Source organism: Erpetoichthys calabaricus, chromosome 12 (genome assembly GCF_900747795.2).
Source record: "Erpetoichthys calabaricus chromosome 12, fErpCal1.3, whole genome shotgun sequence".
In the NCBI taxonomy this organism is placed as follows: domain Eukaryota; kingdom Metazoa; phylum Chordata; class Cladistia; order Polypteriformes; family Polypteridae; genus Erpetoichthys; species Erpetoichthys calabaricus.
In genome coordinates this window covers 107,557,753-107,580,707 of record NC_041405.2, presented here as the reverse complement: position 1 = coordinate 107,580,707, position 22,955 = coordinate 107,557,753, and the positions used below count along the sequence as shown (strand labels likewise).

The window sequence follows — 22,955 nt, the reverse complement described above, 5'->3', positions numbered from 1 at the left end:
ATAGTGACTACACATAGGGGCTCTTTGGTGTAGCAAAAGTCTGTCCAATTCCTTGGTTTTACTAATGTTAAGATGCCGACAGTTCTCTTTGCACCAAAAAAAAAAACTCCTCCACCTGACACCAATTCTCTGTTTTATCCCCTTTATCAGTATACCCCATAATTGCAGAATCGTCTGCAATTTCTGCAGGTGACATGATCTGGTGTTATGTTTGTAGGTGGAGGTGTACAGAATGAAGAGGAGACAGGACTATTCATTGTGGTGCTCCAGTGTTGCTTATATCCTTATCAGAAATACAGTCCTTAAGTCTCACAAACTGTGGTCTGCCCAACAGATAGTCTATTACTCAGGACACTATAGGCTCATTCACCTGCATATTTCTGAGTTCACCCCTTAACAGGAATGGCTGAATGGTACTGAAGGTTCTGAAGAAATCAAAAAACATAATCATAGTAGTGCTACCAACTTTGTCCAGGTGAGAATAAGCCTTGCAGAGCAGATAGATAATTGCATCTTCCACTCCAGTCTTTGTTCGATGGGCAAATTGCAGTGGGTCCATAGTCTACCACAAGAGGATGTATGTATCCAGAACCAGTCGCTCAGATGTCTTCATGATGTGAGATGTAAATGCCATTGGTCTGTAGTCATTAGGTGAAGAGGCGGGATGTTTTCCACATCAGTGGCATTTTCTGAAAGCCTTAGGGACAGACTGAAAAGGTCATGGAGGACACCGCAAAGTTGGTCAGCACTGGCCTTAAGAACTTGAGGACTGACACCATCTGATCCCACAGCTTTTCCTGTGTGTAAGGTTATTCATTATACTTGAACCACTTAAATTTCAGTAAAATTGATCAAATGTGAATATTCTAAAACTCAAAAACATAAACTTGTTAGAATGTAGGGCAGGCACATTGGTCTACTTGGCTGCTGAAGGCTTGCTCTTGATCACTGTCTGTGTGGAGTATGAATATTTTACCTTTGTGTGTCTTTGTGGGTTCTTTGGGTAGCTTTTCAAGGAAATCCCAAACACTACTTTATGTTAGGTTACTTGGCAATTGTAAATTGGTTTTCAATGGGTGTGGGTTTCCACAGAAGTGTGTCCTGTGATGGAGTGATGCCCTGTCCAGGGCTAATTCCTGCCTTACAGTAATAGGTGACATATCCGTACATCCCTGAACTTGATTAGAAGGGCCATGAAATGGATGGAATGATCGTGTGTGTGTGTATGTGTGTATTGGTTAATGTTTTAGAAGGCTTAGCAAATAAAGCCTAATATCCAACAATGTGTCAATGTCCAGATGGATCATTTTCACTGCCATACATAATTTACTTGCTCACTTTTAATCTACTTGTCCTATTAGGGTCATGGTGATGGCAGGCTAAGCAGGTTAGACCAGATTTCACTGCCCCCAGCTAATTCTTCCGAGGAATTTCCAAGCTTTTTAAGGTCATCTTGGGTACCCAGGTTGTGCATTTCAAACTATTATAGTTTCATTGTAATTGTAACAGTGGGCAACTGTTAGTACCTGTCATTCAAGTAAAGTACAAAAGGATTTTTAGTTTTTAGTTAGTGCTAAAAATAACACTTACAGTAAGTCCCACCCCTATCAATATGTTCCTTTATTCTTTACTAGCAAAATACCCGCTGCTTCGCAGCGGAGAAGTAGTGTGTTAAAGAGGTTATGTAAACATATATATATACATATACATATCTACATATACATATATATACATATACACATCCACACACACATATATACAGTCATCCCTCACCTATCGCGGGGGTTACGTTCCAGAGCCCCCCGCGATAGGTGAAAATCCGCGAAGTAGCGACCTATATTTATTTTATTATTTATACATATTTTAAGGCTTTATAAACCCTTCCCACACTCTTATAAACCTTTCTCACTCTCTTGTTAACCTTTCCCACACTCTTATAAACACTTCTATGCTCTTAAACACTTTCTACATTCTTAAACACTGCAGACCAACACTGCACACTGCACGCAGCGATCAGACGTCGATGTGTCTGCACTCGCTTTGTGAAGGGGGGCAGCTGAACTCACGCTGAGCAGAAATGGACTTTGTGCTGCTTCTGCCAAAATGCCTGCTTGTCCTCTGCGCGTTGGGAAGGAGGAGGAGGAGTGGGGGTGTGTGAGGGCTGAACGCACGTTCGCTCAAACCCCCCTCCCTGGAGGCGCAGTACGCTCCTGCCACTTCTCATTGTCAAGAGGGTGGGAAGCTGAATGAACGCTAAGGAGAAGTGGACTTTGTGCTGGCTTTGTGTTGCTTGTCGCTCTGCGTGTCAATAATTTAAAAGCTTGTACAGCACCTATTCTCCTGTCTCACTGTCTTGTCTTGCGTGAAGTTAAAATGTTTTATAATAGTGAGATGTTACTCATATCCTTAGCCTGACATCCACATATCGTATGTGTTAACAAAGTGTGTTTTATAAGTTTACATGTGTTTAAAGCATGTGGGATGGGTATTTTAAGGCTTAAACTATAAAAATGTTTATTTATATGGTCTTTCTATATTGCAGACTTTCTCCTGTTGCTGATGGGTCTGGAACATAACTTCCACGATAGGCGGGCAATCACTTGTATTTAAAAACCCGCGAAGTCGTGAATCTGCGAAAAGTGAACCGCGAAGTAGCGAGGGATTACTGTATATATATATATATATATATATATGTGTGTATATGTATGTATATATATATATATATATATATATATATATATATATATATATATATATATATATAGTGCGTTGTAACACGGGCTGTGATTGTTTCATGGGAGGGAGACGACAAATCACAGCTTCCCGCTTTCTAATCGGGCCTGTGATTGGTGCTTTGATGGATGCCCAGATCCCACAGTATTTCCTCTTAGGAGAGTCGTTAGGCAAGTGTAATTGAATAGCGGTGCTGCAAGTTTAGCTTTACACCTGTTTTTAAGGCTTATTGACTGAAAGGGGCTTTCATGAAAAAAGTTAGGGCTTTGCTACAGGATACACCCTCCACAAGTTAAGGAAGTAAAAATAAAGGTATGTATTTCTGTTTTATTTAAACCTTTTAAGTTTGTATGCGGGCGGTATGGTGGCGCAGTGAAAGGTGCCAGTTAGGAGACCCGGGTTCGCTTCCCTGCGTGGAGTTTGAATGTTCTCCCCGTGTCTGTCTGGGTTTCCTCCGGGTACTCCGGTTTCCTCCCACAGTCCAAAGACATGCAGGTTAGGTGCATTGGCGATTCTAAATTGTCCGTGGTGTGTGGGTGTGTGCGCCCTGCGGTGGGCTGGCACCTTGCCCGGGGTTTGTTTCCTGCCTTGTGCCCTGTGTTGGCAGGGATTGGCTCCTGTATTTAGGATATAGCGGGTTGGATAATGGATGGATGGACATTTGTATGCATAGCTCCATTTGCCCGTTTTCGTTTTTTTTTCTTTCTTCAGTAATATTTCAGCAAACCCGGAGCTTGTCAGTTCAAATCCTGGTTCTGACACCACTGTGTGACCCTGAGGAAGTCACTTCACCTGCCTGTGCTGCAAAAAACAAAAGTAATGTAACAAATTGTACCTCAGATGTTGCAAGTTGCTGGGATAAAGGCATAAGTCAAATAGATAAATATGTATTATACACATAGGAACTATTAATTTATTTTCAGTTAAGTCATCTGCAGCAAACCTTTATAAATGAGGGTTTCTCCTTTTTAGATAGTGCAAACTGTTTCTTCTTCATTGAGGTTTTCTCTTGGAGAGCTTTTTTCATTTCATTGAAAATTAAAGCAGCAGCTACCAAAATATGTAGCTTTCTTATTAATTTTTCAACATTGTGTAAAATAACTTTATAAAGAAACATAAAAGGTTTAAATACTGGTTATCCTTTTACACTAAAAAATTACTAAAGAGATACAAAAAAAGTAAAATGCATATGTTGTTTTTCTTTAAGGAGATTAAACATTACTGAAGAAAGAAAAAAAAAACTAAAACAGCCAAATGGGGCTATGCATACAAACTTAAAAGGTTTAAACAAAACAGAAATATACACCTTTATTTTTACTTCCTTAACTTGTGGAGGGTGAATCCTGTAGCAAAGCCCTAACTTTTTTCGTGAAAGCCCGTTTCAGTCAATAAGTCTTAAAAACAGGTGTAAAGATATTGACAATAAGCTACGCAAACCCACCAAGACATAGAATCGTTTAAATCAAGTATCATTACATCTTCCTTTCTTAAAGAGAAGTAAGGCAGTACTTATAAGCTTACATATAAATATATATATATATATATATATATATATATATAGACATACATACATATATATATATATCTATATCCATATATATCTATATCTATATTAAGGATCAGTTTTTTTGTGAAGCAGCCTTAACACAGCTTTTCCGCTGTTTTATAAACGAACGCCAAGGAAGGAGCCTTTTTATTAAATGCAAGGGTTCTTCGCTTTTTTTTTTTCTTTTTTTTACGATTGTTATAGTTCTGTTTTTATGCCACGTTGTCAGTTGAGCACTCTGGTTGTAATATGACCAAGCTGTGCAAGCACACTCTTGAGAATGCAACCTATAGTTGTACAGGAGAAAAGCAATCTTGCCTCAAATCAATGGCAACCTTTTGTAGGTCTATGAACTTAATTTAAACTTTAGGTTTACATGGTGCTTTCTTTCCGAAGTACCTGCACTCATGAATATGTCTGTATGCGTCAGTCGCTCAAATCCCCGCGCTTCGCACCGGCGAAGTACTGCTTTTAAATTTTTATTAAGAAGAAAAGAAAACCTTTTTAAATTGAGAGAAAATATACTAATAACAATTTGTTAAGGATCTGTTTTTTTGTGAAGCTGCCTTTACTCAAGTGATCACTTCGAGCTGACTTGCTGGCTAACCATAAGCGTTACCTGGTAGGTAACCACCCATACAATCAGATTGTGAATCAGACTACGAATGCCGTGAATGTAATTACCCCGATCTACATGCTGTCAAATAAACGAACCACACGTCGTGGCGCAATTTTAGGGGCTTCGCCTCTAGCGCTGACGTCCGAGGTTCGATTCCCGTAAGGGAGTGAAGTGAGCGCTTCGCACCGGCGAAGTACTGCTTTTAAATTTTTATCAAGAAGAAAAGAAAACCTTTTTAAATTAATTCTTAAAAAGAGCTGTAAAGATATTGACTATAAGCTACGCAAACCCACCAAGACATGCAATCGTTTAAATCAAGGCGCGAGTCGAAAAACACCATCCCATAATATTAGTTAACGATTAACACATTTCTATATGTATTGTTAGCATACACTACAACTGATAATATGTTGCGCTTATTTATCTGGTGTACCGACATTTTTGCTTGTTTAACGGCTGAAATCCAACGTGGTTTGTGCCCTTCAGAATGAAAACAGTTTGCATTTATCTTTTTAATAAAAGGCGAGCTTTTAAGCCTGAGAAATCACCCCGTAAATGCACACGTTTAATTGCACATGTGTTAATATGTATGCTTACACAAACTTAAAAGGTTTAAATAAAACAGAAATATATACCTTTTATTTTTACTTCCTTAACTTGTGGAGGGTGTATCCTGTAGCAAAGCCCTAACTTTTTTCGTGAAAGCCCGTTTCAGTCAATAAGTTTTAAAAACAGGTGTAAAGATATTGACAATAAGCTACGCAAACCCACCAAGACATGGAATCGTTTAAATCAAGGCGCGAGTCGAAAAACACCATCCCATACTATTAGTTAACGATTAACACATTTCTATATGTATTGTAAGCATACAATACAACTGATAATATGTTGCACTTATTTATCTGGTGTACCGACATTTTTGCGCGTTTAACGGCTGAAATCTAACGTGGTTTATGCCCTTCAGAATGAAAACAGTTAGCATTTACCTTTTTAATAAAAGGCGAGCTTTTAAGCCTGAGAAATCATCCCGTAAATGCACACATTTAATTGCACATGTGTTAATATGTATGCTTACACAGTATTAAAAAACACTCAACAACGTCATTTACCTTTGTTCCCGCGTTTGATAAAAGGCGAGCTTTTAAGCCTGAGAAATCACCCCGTAAATGCACACGTTTAATTGCACATGTGTTAATATGTATGCTTACACAGTATTAAAAGACACTCAAAAATTAACGTCATTTACCTTCGTTCCCGCGTTTGACTCGTGCTGTAAATCTCTTCCTTGTTTTTAGTTCACGTGATTACGTAGGAGGTGTGATGATGCGATACGTGACTCCGCCTCCTCCATTAGAGTATATGGACAAAAAACAGGTTCCAGTTATGACCATTACGCGTAGAATTTCGAAATGAAACCTGCCTAACTTTTGTAAGTAAGCTGTAAGGAATGAGCCTGCCAAATTTCAGCCTTCTACCTACACGGGAAGTTGGAGAATTAGTGATGAGTCAGTGAGTCAGTCAGTGAGGGCTTTGCCTTTTATTAGTATAGATTTAAGATTCCCCTTTATACAGAATCTCTAGGCATTGTCTGTTCCTTCAGTTTTCTTTGTGATTCTGTCCTTCAGTTCAACAACTGTTTGATTGTTTTTGTACATCTTTCACTTAAGTTTGCCACACAAAAAGAAACCTGGTAAAGACTGTCGTGGAAAAAAATTGTCACCGCAAGGCTTTTACCTGAAATGAAGGCTATTAGGACTCAGGATAGGCAAACAGAGTCTGTGGCTTTATTGCAATAAAACAACAATAATAATAACACGAACTCAACCCAATACGGCCAAATTGAGTTGAGCCCTGAACAGTTCACAACTCAAATCTTATATAGTAAATTCTTATCACTCCGACCTCGCTCAAATTAGCTGATTTGCTGTTTTCCTCTCACTCCCCTCTGCACCTGTCCAGCTGATACCTCCAGTTCTCATGGGAACCATTATTATCTCCTGACTTCCCCCTGCAGCTGGCCTCCTGCATTTTTACTGTCTATTGTCCATCTTTATTTTCTGTTTTGCTTATTATGATTGGCTTTGGCCGGGCAAATATTTTCTTCTTCTATAATTGGGCTTTCTCTTATCACTTCCCTTTCCTTGGCTTGCAAGCTAGTTTATACTTGGTAGCTTAAAGCTAAGCTTTAATTAAAAAGAAATATGGCATGTGCTTTTAATTTAATCATTTGCTTGGCAGGCATGACTTGCATTAATATCTGCACTAAGGTTGATGCTTATATATTTTTCTATATTTATTTATACTAATACATGAATATACTTAATTTTTATTTTCCATACATTACATCATCTTGACCTTGTTAGTAGCAATGCCTTTTGCTGTTTCTGCTGATTCACTATTCCAGCTGGCTTCTCACGTGCCTACCAGGACCATTTTTCTATATTATGTCATTGGTATCGTTCCTCAGCTTCCTAACCTTTGAACAACAGGTATACATGTTCCCCCTTCTTCTGTCCTCAATAGTTTCTGTGCGTCATTCTCTTTCTGTTCTGTCCTTCATTTTCCAATATTGGTAATTTTGCTTCAAGCTTAAAAATAATGCAGTATGACTAATGTTTTTTATTTAACTATTTGCTTGACATATCTTATTTGCTTGACATTCTAATTTATGCTAAATCTAATGCTTCAGAAGCTGTTAATTACTTTTATGGCTGTTTATGCTAATATGCCATTAATGCTAATATATAACATTTTTTCTCTTCCATAAGACACATTAGGTGCCCGAGACCCCCACTGCATCCTAGCATACAGAGAAATGCATTTTTTCTCAGTTTTCTTCTCATAATTGTGGGTCCTTTGGAACACTGGAACTATTTTAATGTCATTGTTTTAGTATATTGTTACTATTGCTTCTTAGAGGGCGAAAATCTTTATGATGCTCTCTGAACTTGTTGCAAAAGCTAACCTATTCACAGATTTGGATTAGATATAATGTGGATGTGAATGTAGACATACTGTAACAAAATATCATACTCCAACTTTCTGAAACTAACTCTAACTTGTGGAAGGCTAGGGGATATCTTGGTAAATTTGAACATAAAGCAGGAACCAGTCCTTTGCAGGGCTCACTCATGCACACATCTACTGTACATGAAGCCAATTTAGAATAACAAATTAACTTAATATGTATGTTTTTAAGGAGTGAGCGGAAAACTCATACAATCATAAAGGGAATATGCAAACATGACATAGACAATGGCCAAGTATGAAATATGGTAGCCTGAAACCTGACTGTGTGAGGCAGCACACTGCCGCCATGCCACTGATGAGAAAACAGATCAGTCTCAAAATGTAGAGCTTTGCCTCAAGGCATAGTTCTCAGTTTATTATTACCTTCTAGTAGGTGTATGTAGTTCTGCCGTAACTGTCACTCTTTCTCTCCAGCAGAGAACAGGGCACGCTTTAGGACTAAGATCTCAGATTTTTGAGTGTTGATTCTTATCTTGACTGTGTCACACTCAGCTTGTTGGTTGCTCCACTGCATGGTGAAGGGGCCAAGAGGACAGCATCAGCCTCACATAACAGAGGTGCAGTCCTTATGTCTTCAGACTAGGTACACTCCAAAATTTAGTTGCTCATTGCAATCCTGTTTATGAAAATCATTAAAAGTCAGAGAAAAAGGCATGACACAGTACTGACAGTGCTTAAAAATTGACTTTGATTTTTCTTAGCATGTAAAGAATACTTTAGCTCCACAAATACAATGACCAGATAAAATGCATCTTTTTTGGAAATTCCTAAATAATATCACCTCTTACAAGGTCATACATATTAGGCATACATAAGCCTTCCCCAACTCCATAAAATATGTGCATCATATACTGAGTCTGCTGTTTTACCATTAAGGTCATATTTATGAAGCAAACATACTGGGCATGTAGGGCTAAAGAGTGTAGTTCTTTCAAATTTGCTTTTGACTAATATTCACCATGCTCAATCAAATGCACAGTTTTTGAGTATTCCCTTTTAAACACCGCTTCACAGGTATACCACATTTTCTTCATTTTTTTATAGTGAACCTTACAATTGTTTATGGTATTTTTAACCTGACATTCTCATATTCCTTGTCTGGGTTGCAGGGCGTTAAAGTCTATCTCGGTAGCATCTGGTGCAGGGCTTATTCACATATGCACCCACACCAACACCAATAAAAGGAATCACCAACTACCGTAATCATGCATGTTTTTCACGATGGAAGTATAATGGCAGTACCAGAATAGACATACCCAGTCTGACACAAGAGGAATGTGTAAAGTTCACAAATATATCAATAGGGCACGAATCTGAATGCGGGATGCTGGATCTGTGAGACAGTACCATTAACTACTTTGCCACCATTCCATCTAATGGATTTTTAGTGGAAATTTGCTCTTACCTCTCATGTGATTGTTGCGTTTGAGCATCCTTACACCAGATTTGCTGTAAATGTTCTTTTGTCTTCATGTTTTTTTGGTGTAGGGGCTTATTGACTGGGAGACATCTTGGGGAGATGATGTAGGCATATTTAACCTGAACTCTTGTAATATCCAATATGAATACTCATGGACTCAGTCAATTTTAGATTTTTATTAATCAGCCTAGGATGATGTATAGAATGTTACTTTTGTTTTTGACATTTGTTTCCTATCTGTCATGCCAAAAAACAAACTTAATTGAACAAGATTGCTTAAAACAGTAACATTTGGAATGTTCCGGGAAGGTGAATTTGTTCATTGTTTTTTAAACTAACTTATCACTCATCATACAAATATTTTGACATTTTTTTTAAGAATGCTTTTATCCAAAAGTGTGTATTGCATTCCTTTACAAGTAGTACAAGGAGAACTAGTAGGCATTATGACCTTGTCAAGGTTAAACATTCACCTAATGGCATGGATTGGATTGGTGAGTTTGTGATTTACAGCTCATTGCCATTCAGTTGTGCTCAACATGTATTTTATTTTCTGCATTGCTGCTGGAGCAATGGTTAAATATTACACTCAGTTTTTGCATTTGTTTGCAGCACAACGTTTAAAGTACATTTCAGATTAACACATTCTGTCAATTTTCTGTCACACAGAGGCACCTGTTAGTTTCAAAAATGTCAAATCTTAATTGGAAACCTTTCCTGTATGGAGGCCTTGCTTCAATTGTTGCAGAGTTTGGTAAGTCTGTCTTTGAAATATATGATTTCACTTATGTAGTATGCTTTTTTAGTAATGTATATGTTGTTTCCTTTGCATGTGAAGTGGAGGAGATGATTCTGTGTCAATATACATTCAACATTCTTGGAAAACTTTTGTTTTCTATAAGTTGCTTTAACCCCATATTAAATAATTAAACTAATTTAACATTACCTTACACATTTTGCTTTTAATTTTTGCCATCTGTTTATTTCCTAGTCTACTCTATCTGCATTACCATTACTATGTCTGTCACTTCTGTCACTTTGCAGGTACCTTCCCCATTGACCTCACTAAGACCCGTCTTCAGGTTCAAGGGCAGACTGCTGATGCTCATTATACGCAAATCAGGTACAAAGGCATGTTTCATGCCTTGCTGAGAATAGGGAGGGAAGAAGGAATCCTAGCGTTATATTCAGGGTAAGTCTGTTATTTACATACTGTATATTCCATTTGACATGTTTTGGAAGTTGTCATGTATTCATTTTTGACAGACTTTTCAGCAACACTTTACAGTGTAATAGATTCTCGGCAGGAGGTATATTTTGTCAACTTGTTGAATCCAAATGACTGTCAAGTTTGCTACATGTTCTACAGTACATCGCAAAACAAAAGGTTCCTTCTGAGCCTGTGTTGGAGTAAGCAAATGTGGAAAATTATTTTTATAGTTGCTCCTTTTTAATAATGTGTACTTTCACATTTCCCTTTAAATAGTTTGAATTGCTTGAGGATTTTCTTCAATTTTGTGCTGGAGACAATTCTTAGGAATGTTGGAATATTCTGCAAACATTCCATTGGTGTTCCATTGAATTATTGAAACTGTGCAGACCATTGGAGTGAATTGAATTTACTGCTATGTTCATGGAACCATCATGAGATGATGAATGGTTTGTGACAAAGGTGCGTTATGTTGGTGGAAGTATCCATTTGAAAGCTTAGATTGTGGCCTTAAAAGAATGCACATGGCCAGCAGCAATGTCTAGATACGCAGTGGCTTTCAAAAAATGTTCTGTTAGTGACAATAAAAACATGTCACAAACCATTGCACTACCACCAACAGGGATGCATGGATTCATGTTGTTTTTGAACATTATTTTGACACTACCATCTGCATACTGCAACAGAACTGGACATTTGTCATGCCAGGTAGGTAATGTCTTTTCAGTTTTCAGTCATTTAGTTTTGGTGATCTTGTTGCTCATTGTAATCTCTCTATCCTTTCTTAGCTTCCAGGAGTAAAACCCAGTGTGGTCTCCTGTTACAGTACTGCATTTTCTTTAAGATCAGATGCACTGTACATTCAGAGATGCCTTTTTGCACACCAAAGTTATAAAAAGTTGTTATTTGAGTATTTGTTTCCTCTCTGTTAGTTTGAATGAGTGTGGCCATTCCCTTTTGATGTCTCTTCTAAAGTTAGAGGTGCATTACATGACTTCGTGTTGGAGGGAATGTTAAATTTGACATCTGCAGTTGCTGATGCTGTCACCTTAAGGATGTCATATTACACAACTAGGGGTCGCAAGGTATAATAAATTACACTACTCTGTAATGACTTTTCAGCACAGTTTCACATTTCCAAAGTATTGTGAGTTCGGCATGTGCTGACCGCCTATTAATGTGCTGCCTGACAGCTCTCTACCAACCTTTTCCTGGTATGGCAAGTTCATCCACAATCTAGGCCCTTTGTATTTTTTTACTCTCTATCCTGGAACAACAACCATGAGACATCATACAGATGTGCTTGTCTTCTGTTTGCAAGGTTTATAACACCCATATTCCTTATTCCTTGTGGATGCATTCTGTGCATTATGCTTTTGGGTGAGCGCTCATTGGTTGTCAGCACTCACAGACAGGCCCATCCTTACAAATTAAGACAAAGTGAAAATCTGTTTGATTTAACTAGAGTGAGTTGAAGATTGGAATGATTTAGTCTCTGATGATGTTAAACTACATGACTGGTGGTCACTGGAGCATGGTACAATTGTTACTGACTTGATTATGTAAGTGAAATCTTAAAATGCAAGTGAAATCAGAAAATTGTTTTAAAAATTGTGTAATGTGCCAGGACCTTTGTGAAGAAAACACATCTTTTGGGTACAGAGCTACATCTCACAGGATATTTTTGTTTATAGCACCATTTACTGTGAACTATGCAAGCTGTAATTTGTGAAAATTCTAAGAACTAAGCTGCTTTTGGGAGGCTGGAATCAACATGTCTGGCACCAACAATTATACCATGGTCATAGCCACTTGAATCAAGCATGTTGCCCATTATAATATTTGGCTTAGAACAACTAAACTTCTAAATCATGTCTGCCTGGTGTATATATAGTAGGAGTGGGCGGTATGACCAAAATTCTATATCACGGCATTTTTCTAAATTATCCCGGTTTCACGGTATTCAACGGTATTTTTTTCCCCATGCATGAGTGGATGTTAACCACATTTTCCACTGCAATTACTGGCTAAGAATAACCTATTCCACTGTCAAGAGTATTGTACACTGTACAAAAAAAACATTTTAATGTGTACACAATTATTAATACAGTTTTGCATTGCCCCGTAAAGTGATAGTTTTCAAGGGGGTGGCATTAATGGTATCACATTGCATGACAGATGCAGTCAAAATATAGAACCTTTTTATTGAACAAATTTTGCAAAAACAAATTATAATTTTGACAACATATTTTCAACCATACAAAGAGACATTTAGACTTAGTAAAATATCCAGAAGTGCTTGTCAAAAATTGTATTGCACCGATTATGTCTTAGAAAAGGAATAAATAGTAAATATTTTTTGTAAATCAACTACACTTTCTGTTAATGTTAACAATCTCTGTCCACTGACACGTTAAAGTGACTTTTTAAACAACTTTATCATCATTAAACTGCATAATATTTAAACTAATAAATAATAACAATAAAATAAATAATAGTATTATTACTGATAGTTGCACTATTATTTCAAGACTTCAAGCCCAGGTGCATTACACAGTATTCACCAAATTAAAATAAAATAAAACAAGTGCAACTTGGTGATGACATCTTTACCAACTGAACCATCATTTAGGCAAACTGCATTAATATGGACCTTGCTTCAAGCTAAGCTATACTGGAAAGAAAAAATACAAACTATATGTCGAGAACAAAGTCAACATTTCCACTTTATTCTCGCCGTTTATGTTGAGATTAAAGTCGACATTTCCACTTTATTCTCATAGTTTACTTCATAATTAAAGTAGAATGTCGTAAACTAAACTTCTTCCTAAAATCAATGTTTAATCAATTACTTAATTTACCCCGTCATAAATTAATGCAGCACATTAAATGCTTTGTGTTACGTTCCCCGACCCATTGGTTAATCACTACGCTTCTTAAACTGACTTCCTCCGCACTAAGAGAAGACAACGATCACCATACAGAATCCATTCACTTCATGATATTCCTGCTTTCTGAAAATTTAGAATGCTAAGATAAATACTTGATATCATTTTCATGATGAAATGCATTAAAGCAGGTATTACACATGCACGGTAGTGAGGCGGTAGTGCTGCTCCCTCGCAGTAAGGGGTCCCCAGGTGTATGTTCAGTGTAGAGAACTTTATGGCAGGTGTGACGAGGCTCCAAAAAACTGGATGTATGAATAGCTATCGCACAGGTTTAACTTAAATATTGTGTAAATGTTGGGTTTGTGATCTGCTGGTCGGAGATACGAACACAGAATTCAATGCATGTTCTTCTGAGCGGGCTATCTGTATTGCATGCATGCTGTCTCTATCTGACGTAGGCTACCAAAACCCCAGTTCCTATCCTTTCTTTTTCTTTCACCACATAACCAATCACCACACGATAAACGTCTTTGTGAAATTAAAACTAGTTATAAACTTAGCCCACGGAGTGTTCAGAACTTTAAAAATATCTTCGTTGTACATGTTTAATTATGCCATCCATTCAGAGTTGCGCCCATCTCTGAACGAGTCGCCAGCACATCGAAGGATGAATACAAGCAAAACATACACTAGCAGGGTCAATATAGCACAACAAAACCCCACATCCTACATGACTTTGAAAGGAAACTGAAGCGCCGAGTAAACCCACCAGAAAAACATGCAAATGCAAGGCAGGCACGCCGCCATGTCCCCATATGATTAATGCATGCTTTAATGCATTTCACCATGAAAATTATATTAAGTATTTATTTTAGCATTCTAAATGTTCAGAGAGAAGGAAGATCATGAAGTGAATGTATTCTTGACTGCAGATCGCTGCCGGCGCCTCCTCTTAGTGCAAGAAGAAGTCAGTTTAAGAATCACTTAACACAAAGCATTTAATGTGCTATATAACTTATGACGGTGTTTGAGAAAATCTAGTAAATTAAATATTCATTTTACGATGAAGTTTAGTTTACGATGTTCTACTTTAATGACAAATTACGAGAATAAAGTCAACATGTCGACTTTAATCTTGACATAAACGGCGAGAATAAAGTCAACATGTCATCACACTATTACACAGTACCCAGGTACATTACACTGTATTGAAAACAAGTACAACTTGGCTTGCAGTATTATCCAGTAGTATAGAAACAGTATTTACACATCTGACCTTTTAAAACTAAAGTATCTCCAGGCTCTCTGTCCATTTTCACCACGCAGTATTCCTATGCTACCGCCCACTATTTGGTGGTGTAGCAGTGAAAAAGAGCCCTAGTGCAACAAATCTGTGTTTAGCGGTGTAGCAATGAAAAAGGTCCCCACTTGAACAATTTCCCACTGCACCACGTTCCAAACGTCGTTTAGGCAATTTAAACCAGTGTTGCGGTATAAGAAAAATCCATATCATAAAAAAAATAAAAAACGGATTTTGGTATGAACCGGTATACCGCCCAGCACTAATATATAGTATAGACTGAGTTGCAGCTACATGATTAGCTGTTTGTAGGAGCAGGTAATTTTTGTTAACTAGCTAGTTTACAAAATAAAGTGTCCAATGTGTGCATAATTAACTTTATGTCCCAAAAATTGAAAATTAACTTTCTTTTAATTTTCACAACCATTGTTTTTTATATGAGAAAAATAATGTATTTACTATTTACAGTGCATGCAATGTTTCATGTTTTAATAAAACGCAAAAGTCCACAAATACATTTTGGGTCCCCCACCTTACCTCCTATATATTTTCATATCCATCTGTTGGATGCACATTGTATTTGCAAAGGGACACTGTATAGAATTTAAATTATGTATTGCCAACAGTCACACACATAACAACTGTACCTATTTAATGTAGTTATTGTGAACCTATAAATAAACAAGACATTAAAGAAACCAAAATGAAGACCACGTAGTACAAATATCATAATCGTAATATTGGGTAGAAACTTCAAAATGATATGTAGTGAGCAGCATACTGTAATGGAAGGATATATGTCAATAGATCATTACTGACAAACAATAACATGCAAAGGAAGCTAACCTGTACACAAAACACGTCTGTCATTGCTCAGTATATTTACTCACCAAGTGTTGGTTGAAATTTTACATTTGTAATTAAAGGAATATTAATATCCATCCATCCATTATCCAACCCGCTATATCCTAACTACAGGGTCATGGGGGTCTGCTGGAGCCAATCCCAGCCAACACAGGGTGCAAGGCAGGAAACAAACCCCAGGAAGAGCACCAGTCCACCCTAGAGAATATTAATATGAGAAAAGTAAATTCTACTGCAAAGTGTGCATTACTTCTGGTTGCTCTTTGCAATTATTTTTACAGGCAGCTGAGAGGAGTTGTTCTAAAAGTAAATGTCCTCTTATTATACAGGGTCTAGTCATTACTGACTTCTTTCTTATTGGTTAAGAAATAATGTATTGCACTGCAAATAAAATAAAACTGCTGTTGAAGACCTTAAAGACAGCAATATTTTTGGATACACATTTGTATTTCTATATAGGTAGGCTACAGATGAGTGTGCTTTGTTTAACTACTATTCAGGTATTTGAAACACTGCATTTTTCTTCTTATATTCAAATCAAGTGGCTTTATTTTCATAACATCCATACACTGTTTTGTAGCATACTGTGGCGCGAAATAATGTTCCCCTGGACTGTAGTGGAACATAAAAATAAGGACAAGTTAACCCATACAGGACAAGTGCAAGACGGGTAAAGAACTGTACTATACTATAAATAGATAAATAAAAAGATGTAAGTGAATAGATAGTATTAATTTGAAATAGATAGTAATAAATAAATAATAACAAATAAACATAAAAACATTATTAACAAGTGTAACAAATATACAGCAAATAAATAAGACGTTAGGAGCAGATCTGAGGGCAGCAGGGCAACACAAAGTTCCGAGTCCAGACAGAAAAGAGGTAAAAGCTGTTCCACAACCTGGCAGAATTGGTTCAGATGCTACAGTACATTCTTCTAGATGGAATTTGGACAAAGAGGCCATGGAAGGTTTGGGAGCAGTCCTTTACAGTGCTATAGGCTTTGTAGATTCAACACTTTATAACGTGTCTTCAGTGAAAGGCAGGGAGGTCCCTGTTTTAGGACGTTATGGTCAGTGACACTGCAGTTCCAAAACCAAACAGTGATGCAGTTGGTCTGAACACTCTCAATGATGGTCTTATCAAATGTGGTGAGAATGGGGGGAGGTAGGCTTGCCTTCTTCAGCCACTGAAAAAAGTGGAGCCTTCATTGCTAAAAGGTGGTGTTAATTAACCGAGTAAGGTCAGCTGTCAGGTGCACACCAAGGAATTTAATGCTCTTCACCAATTCCACCACAGAAACCTTGCAGTAGGGTGTGGACAGCTTGAGCCATCCTTCAGTCAATAATCATCTCTTTTGTCGTGTCCACATTAAGTGGCAGATTATTGCACTTGCACATGTTTTCCAATCATCATATTTCCATTCTTTAAGCTGACTTATCACTGTTGCTGATGGGACCCATCCCTGTTTTGCCATTCACAGACTTGATGAAGGTGTTGAAACTATATGCAGCCATACAATCATGAACCAGCAGAGTGCACAGCCCTGGGTTGTGCCAGTGCTCCACATGATGGTACTGTAGACAGTGCTTCCACCGTGGACTGTTTGGGGTCTGTCTGTCAGGAAGTCAATAATCCAGTTGCATAGAGAAATATCATAGCCTAGCAGACCCAACTTCCATATGTTCCATATGATCTTCTGAGGGATGAAGGTGTTAAAAGCTAAACTGAAGTCAATGTGAAATGCATTGTAGCATAAGTGTCTCTTTTTGTCTAGATGGGACAAGGCCAGATGAACAGTAATTGACATGGCATCTTCAGTGGAATGGTTTAGGTGATAGGATATGGTAATGTGATGTGAGAAGTCCAGCTTTGAAGTTGCCCAAAACTAGCATCTCAAAGCACTTCATGATGACAGGTGTGAGTGCTATAGAGACAGAGGACTTCTTAGGCACTAGTATGATGATGGTTTGGTTTTGAAGCATTTGGGAACAACTACCTGCTTCAGGGAAATGATACTGTAGATATCTCTAAAAATATCTGTAAGCTGGTTTGTACCTTCCCTGAGCACTCGGCCAGGTATATAGTCTGTTTCGGCAACGTTGCATGGATTTACATTCAGCCAAGTTCTTCTCATTTTAGCAGTGGAGAAGCACAGTACCTATTCTTCCTGTGGAAGGATAGACCTCCTCGCTGGTATGTCATTCAGGGCATCAAACCATGCATATATGTTATTTAGAATATCTGGAAGGGAGGCATCATCATTGCAGACAGGTTGGTGTCATTTTGTAGTCTCTGATGGCTTGAATTCATTGCCACATGCATTGTGTGGTTCTGGTGTCCTGAAAGTGGCTGTGGATTTTCTTGCCATCATCTCATTTAGCTGCTTGGATTCCACCAGATAGTTTTGCCCCCGTCGTCCTGAGGGGTATCTTGTCACCTGATCTAACGGTGCAAGTACCTCCAGTGTCACCCACAATTTGTGATTTGCACATGTTCAGATGGTCTTTGAGGTAGTCATATCATCTATGCCCTTGTCAGTGTCGCCAGTGATTGATGATTCATACACCTCCAAGTTGATCTGATGATCATAGTCGGCAACTGCTTTAAACATATCCCAGTCTATAAGATCTAAACAGTCCTGCAGGGTTGAAACAGCTCCCTCTGACTACACCCTAATCCTTTATGAGATTTGGTTTCCACTGTTTTAAGCAGTGTTCTGTATACAGGCAGTAGCTAATGACTGAAACATGATAAGAAAAATCAAGATGTTGGCTGGATACAGCTTTGTAACCTTAAAAGAGGTTGTAAACACAAGATCCAGTTTGTTATCTCTCCTGTTTGGAAAGTTCATGTGTTGAGAAAAGTTAGGGAGAACTGTCTTCAAGTTCATATGAATAAAATGTCTATCCACAATAATAAAAACCAACAGGATGTGCAGTTTGCAGTTCAGTAACAGTTCTGTAAAGTACTATCAGCCTTTTTTAGAATCAACTCCTGGAGGGATATAAATAACCAGAATAAAAGTAACAGTAAACTCCAGTGGCGTCTCATTATTGAAGTCTGAGGTTATTCAGCTTGTTGTCCAGTGAGTGAAAATACGAAAGCAGAATAGAAAGGAGCACCAGTCTGATTGGATTTTTTTCTGTCTTGATGTGGACATGAGCTTGTTTACCTCACTTTGGTTTTTGTTGACATTATTTACAACAGTGGTAGTTCTTCATTTTGATAGCTGATTCATGTGAGGCCTTGTTCTCATTGCCTGATTTCCACAAAATGCCAAGATATGTAAAGCAGTGTATAGTGACAGTATGCTTTCTGTATAATCCCTGTGAGAGACAGCATTTACCACATTTTGCACCAAATTCTTTGGACCCAGAGCAGCCGCAGTATCTACATGTGCTGACATCTTGCTGGAAGAGGTAGTAATAAATCTCCAGCCCAACATATCCTTAAAACCCACCCAATGGAAGCTGAAAATAACCTGAAATTTGAAATGCCTGTATAATTCATATAATTAAAGCAATACTGCATCCTTCATATTTTAACACCTGAGTTATAACTACTGACTTGTACTTACCTTTTTCTCATGACTACTACTTGTGTCCTTGTCCTTCCTCATTGGCCTTGATCTACTTACAAGCAACCTTCACAGACTTAACCTACATTGGGAAGCAAATCATCAAAAATTTGCCAAATTTATAATACTATGCTTACAGAATAGATACCATGTTACCACTCACATTGTCTTTTTGTTTGGTACTTCGTCTCACCTCTTCATATGTTTTAACAGTTTCTCTTTTAAATTCTCTTATAGTTTATTTCCATCCCAAGATGTAATCCAATTTGCAGGTGACATGAACTATTTACTGGCTTTCTGGTCTTTCCTTTCTATTTGTTCTTGGTTACCATTTGCAAACATAAGCACACATTAAATTTGGCCTGCTGGCTATTTTTTGTACTCTGTCTTCTTCAGTTTTGACTTTACAAAAGTTTTCCATTGCAAAATCTACAAACATCCTCACTGAGGTGCCTCCTCCATCCCCATTTTGATCAGGAACTATATACAGTACAGTCTTAATGCTCTCTTCTTCATCTTTCTCAGCTGAAGCTAAGTAAATACCAGCAGTGAAGAGAAAACATCCTTGTGGATGGTTTGAAATTATGATAGACAATGTGATTCCTGTGCATGTATAATGAGGAGCACAGATCCTAATTATACCTAACAGAGATATCTGCTCCAACCTGTTCTGCTGCTTATTCTTTATGGGAGCCATGTTCGGAAAATGACCATTCAGCAGCAGTAGAGTTTGCAGGACTCTCCACTGTTGCTCTGCTTTTTATAGATCTCCTTTTATAAGAATAAAGAAAGGGAGATCATCTACTTTATGTTTGGCTTAGTTGAACACAGAGCAGGGCTTGGTGGCAGAAATGTGAGAGCCTCTTTCTGATTTCTGTGATCAACTCCAGCATGTAATTCCTACATTGGACTTTGACATCCTTCACTATTTGGTCATTTAATCCCCTTGATGCATGCAAAGGAAGTCGAAATTGCATCTCAAAATCTACAGCATCAAGGGGCAGAAGACTTTCATCAAACAAAGTAAATGCAATAATGTTTTGCCAGCATTGGAATGGCGGTGTAAATGCTATGTGCCCAAGAAGAGACAAGAAGAGAAACTGGTGGTCTGTTCAATAAGTTTGGTATGGTTGGATGTCTCAAGTTGAAAGAGTTTATTAATTGTTTTGGCTCTGATATAATGGGTTGGAGAAATTTGAGGTGGATCTGATTTATGTAGTTTCTTCTGCATAGTTTCTACTGTCTTTTGTTAACTGGAAATGCAGCTTTAGCTCATCATAATGTGTAAGGATACGGTATATGCATTCACTGATTGCAATCCACCTACTGTCAGACAAATGCACAATCTTCATGGGGATTCACCTACATTTATTGTCTTGTGTGACTACATATTTTTGTTGATGATGAGTGGCATTTGAACACCAACTGTAGGTATGAGAAACCCTATACTGTACATTTCAGGATAGAACATTCACAGCTTTTCATGCACATAGCCTAAGGCAGGGGTCGGCAACCCGCGGCTCTGGAGCCGCATGCGGCTCTTCAGCCTCCTTGTAGTGGCTCCCTTTGGCCTTGAGAAAAAAAAAACATGAAAATGAATAATGGCAATTTCTTAATTTAATTTGTATTTATATATATATATATAATATATGTTTATTTACTACCACTACTACTACTACTGTTATACACTTTAACATCTAATTTTTTTATTTATTTATAATTTGTCAACTAAAATATGCGTCACATCTACGTCTATAGCCCTCGCCTTTACCTGCAGGCGGCTTCTGGAGTGTGCGACCCCTGCACTAACCATGAATAAATCCCAAAAAAGAAAAATCTCAGAAGAAAATAGAGTTTAATTCTGCGTGGACAGAAGCATTTGCCTTCACCGCCAACGACGCTGGCTTACCGGTGTGCTTAATATGTGGCGATAAATTATCGAACAACAAAAAATGTAACATTGAAAGTCATTTTCGAAACAAGCACTCAGCATTCACTGAAAAATACCCAAGTGAAGATGAGCGAAAGAGAGCAATTTCGGAACTGCAACGGAAAGCTGAACAGAGCAAACATACTTTCAAAAAGTGGATCACTTCTCCACAGTCAACTACAGCTGCTAGTTTTGTGGCAGCTCAAGAGATCGTAAGGAGGGGTAAGCCATTCACAGATGGAGAATACATGAAAGAATCGTTCATAAAAATATCAGAACATCTATTCTCCGACTTTAAATGTTTTGGCGTAGGATGTTTTGGCGTTTGAGCGCAAGATGACAGTGTTTGCCAGAGATGTACAGAAAGGTACGCTCTCTCACTTCCCCTCCCTGAGAGAGTTCAAAGAAGCGAACAATCACATAAATTGTGATTATTTCCACAGTACACTTATTGCAATGCAAGCTGCATTTAGTGAAAGATTCAGTGAGTTCAGAAAGAAAAAAAAAACACTCTCTCCTTCCCTGTCACACCCCTGGACATCGACCCATCCCTGCTGAACACATCCGCATTCACAGGAGTAATTAAGCCCAATCTAGAAATTGAACTGGCCGACATAGCGGATAAAGATTTATGGGTGTCCAAGTTCAAATGCCTGACAGCGGATCTTGAAGAAGTCGCCTGTCAGAAGGCTGCTCTCGCTAAATAGCACAAATGGAGTGATATTGAAAACCTCCCCAAACCCGACAAACTTGTTTTCGACATATGGAGTGCCATTCCTGAAACGTATATGAACATGAAAAAATATGCATTTGGAGTCCTGTCCATCTTTGGCTCAACATACTTATGTGAGCAAGTTTTCTCAAGCATGAACTTCATAAAGTCCATATATTGCTCCCGCCTCACACATGAGAGCCTATAGTCCTGTGTGAAGGTCAAAGTCACATTGTACAGCCCCGACATAGAGATGATCTGCAGCGAACTTCAGAAACAGAAGTCACATTAAACAGGTGAGAACAATAGCATTTAATAGGCTATTATTTTTCAGAAAAAAAAACACATTCATTTCAGACCCGGAGCTGATGTAGGTTTTTTTGTATGTTCAGGTGCTTCAGTTGATTGCTGGCTGAGAGGGAAACCTGAAGAGGATGAGAGCACACTGAAATGGAATTTTATGATTACTTTTTTAAAGCTGCTAAGCTACAGCTAAATGTTTTATTTATATTAAAGTGGGCTAGTTTTTATTTTAATTTTACACAGGTATAGGAAGGACTCAAATAAGCCTGCATAGTTCAGTTTAATTTATTTCAAAGTAGGCCTACACACGTACACTGCACTTCTGTTTGTTGTATTCTGTGGTTGTAACATGTAAAATCTAAAAAAAGATTAAAACTTTTAAAAGTTTATAAGCTGTGTTATGTTTTGCGGCTCCAGACTGTTTTTCTTTGGAGGAAGAGGGGGCAAAATGGCTCTTTTGATAGTGAAGGTTGCAGACCCCTGGCCTAAGGGAATGGCATACTCACTTGATGTATGTAAAATGAAGGGTCCGCTTTCCGAAATTTATGCATCACTGAATTATGTTGTCCACTCATATTGTATTGCTGCCATCAGTTTATAGACCAATGAAATTCTACACTAACAGCTTGTTGTCATCCAAGAATTTGAATAATGCATTTAATATGAACAGTGAATTTACAGTTGTAATGTGTATCAATCCAGCAAAAGTGTTAATCACTTGTGAATGTTTTTTGCTGTAGTATCTGATGACTGCACATAGCTGTTTTTGATTGCCACGTCAGTATTTTCATCTATAATAAGAACATGTCCCATT

The 22,955-nt window shown here is 37.9% G+C and overlaps 1 protein-coding gene across 1 annotated transcript in view; it reads left to right on the top strand.

Annotated features, from left to right (window-relative positions):
* The window catches only part of slc25a14 (solute carrier family 25 member 14), a 49,906-nt gene that overhangs the window by 5,835 nt on the left and 21,116 nt on the right, over positions 1-22,955 (top strand). Inside the window, exons 2-3 of the mRNA XM_028815973.2 lie at positions 10,018-10,102; positions 10,393-10,540. Of these exons, the coding sequence (XP_028671806.1) occupies positions 10,039-10,102; positions 10,393-10,540 (212 nt within the window). The 5' untranslated portion in view covers positions 10,018-10,038. The remainder of the gene's footprint in view (positions 1-10,017; positions 10,103-10,392; positions 10,541-22,955) is intronic.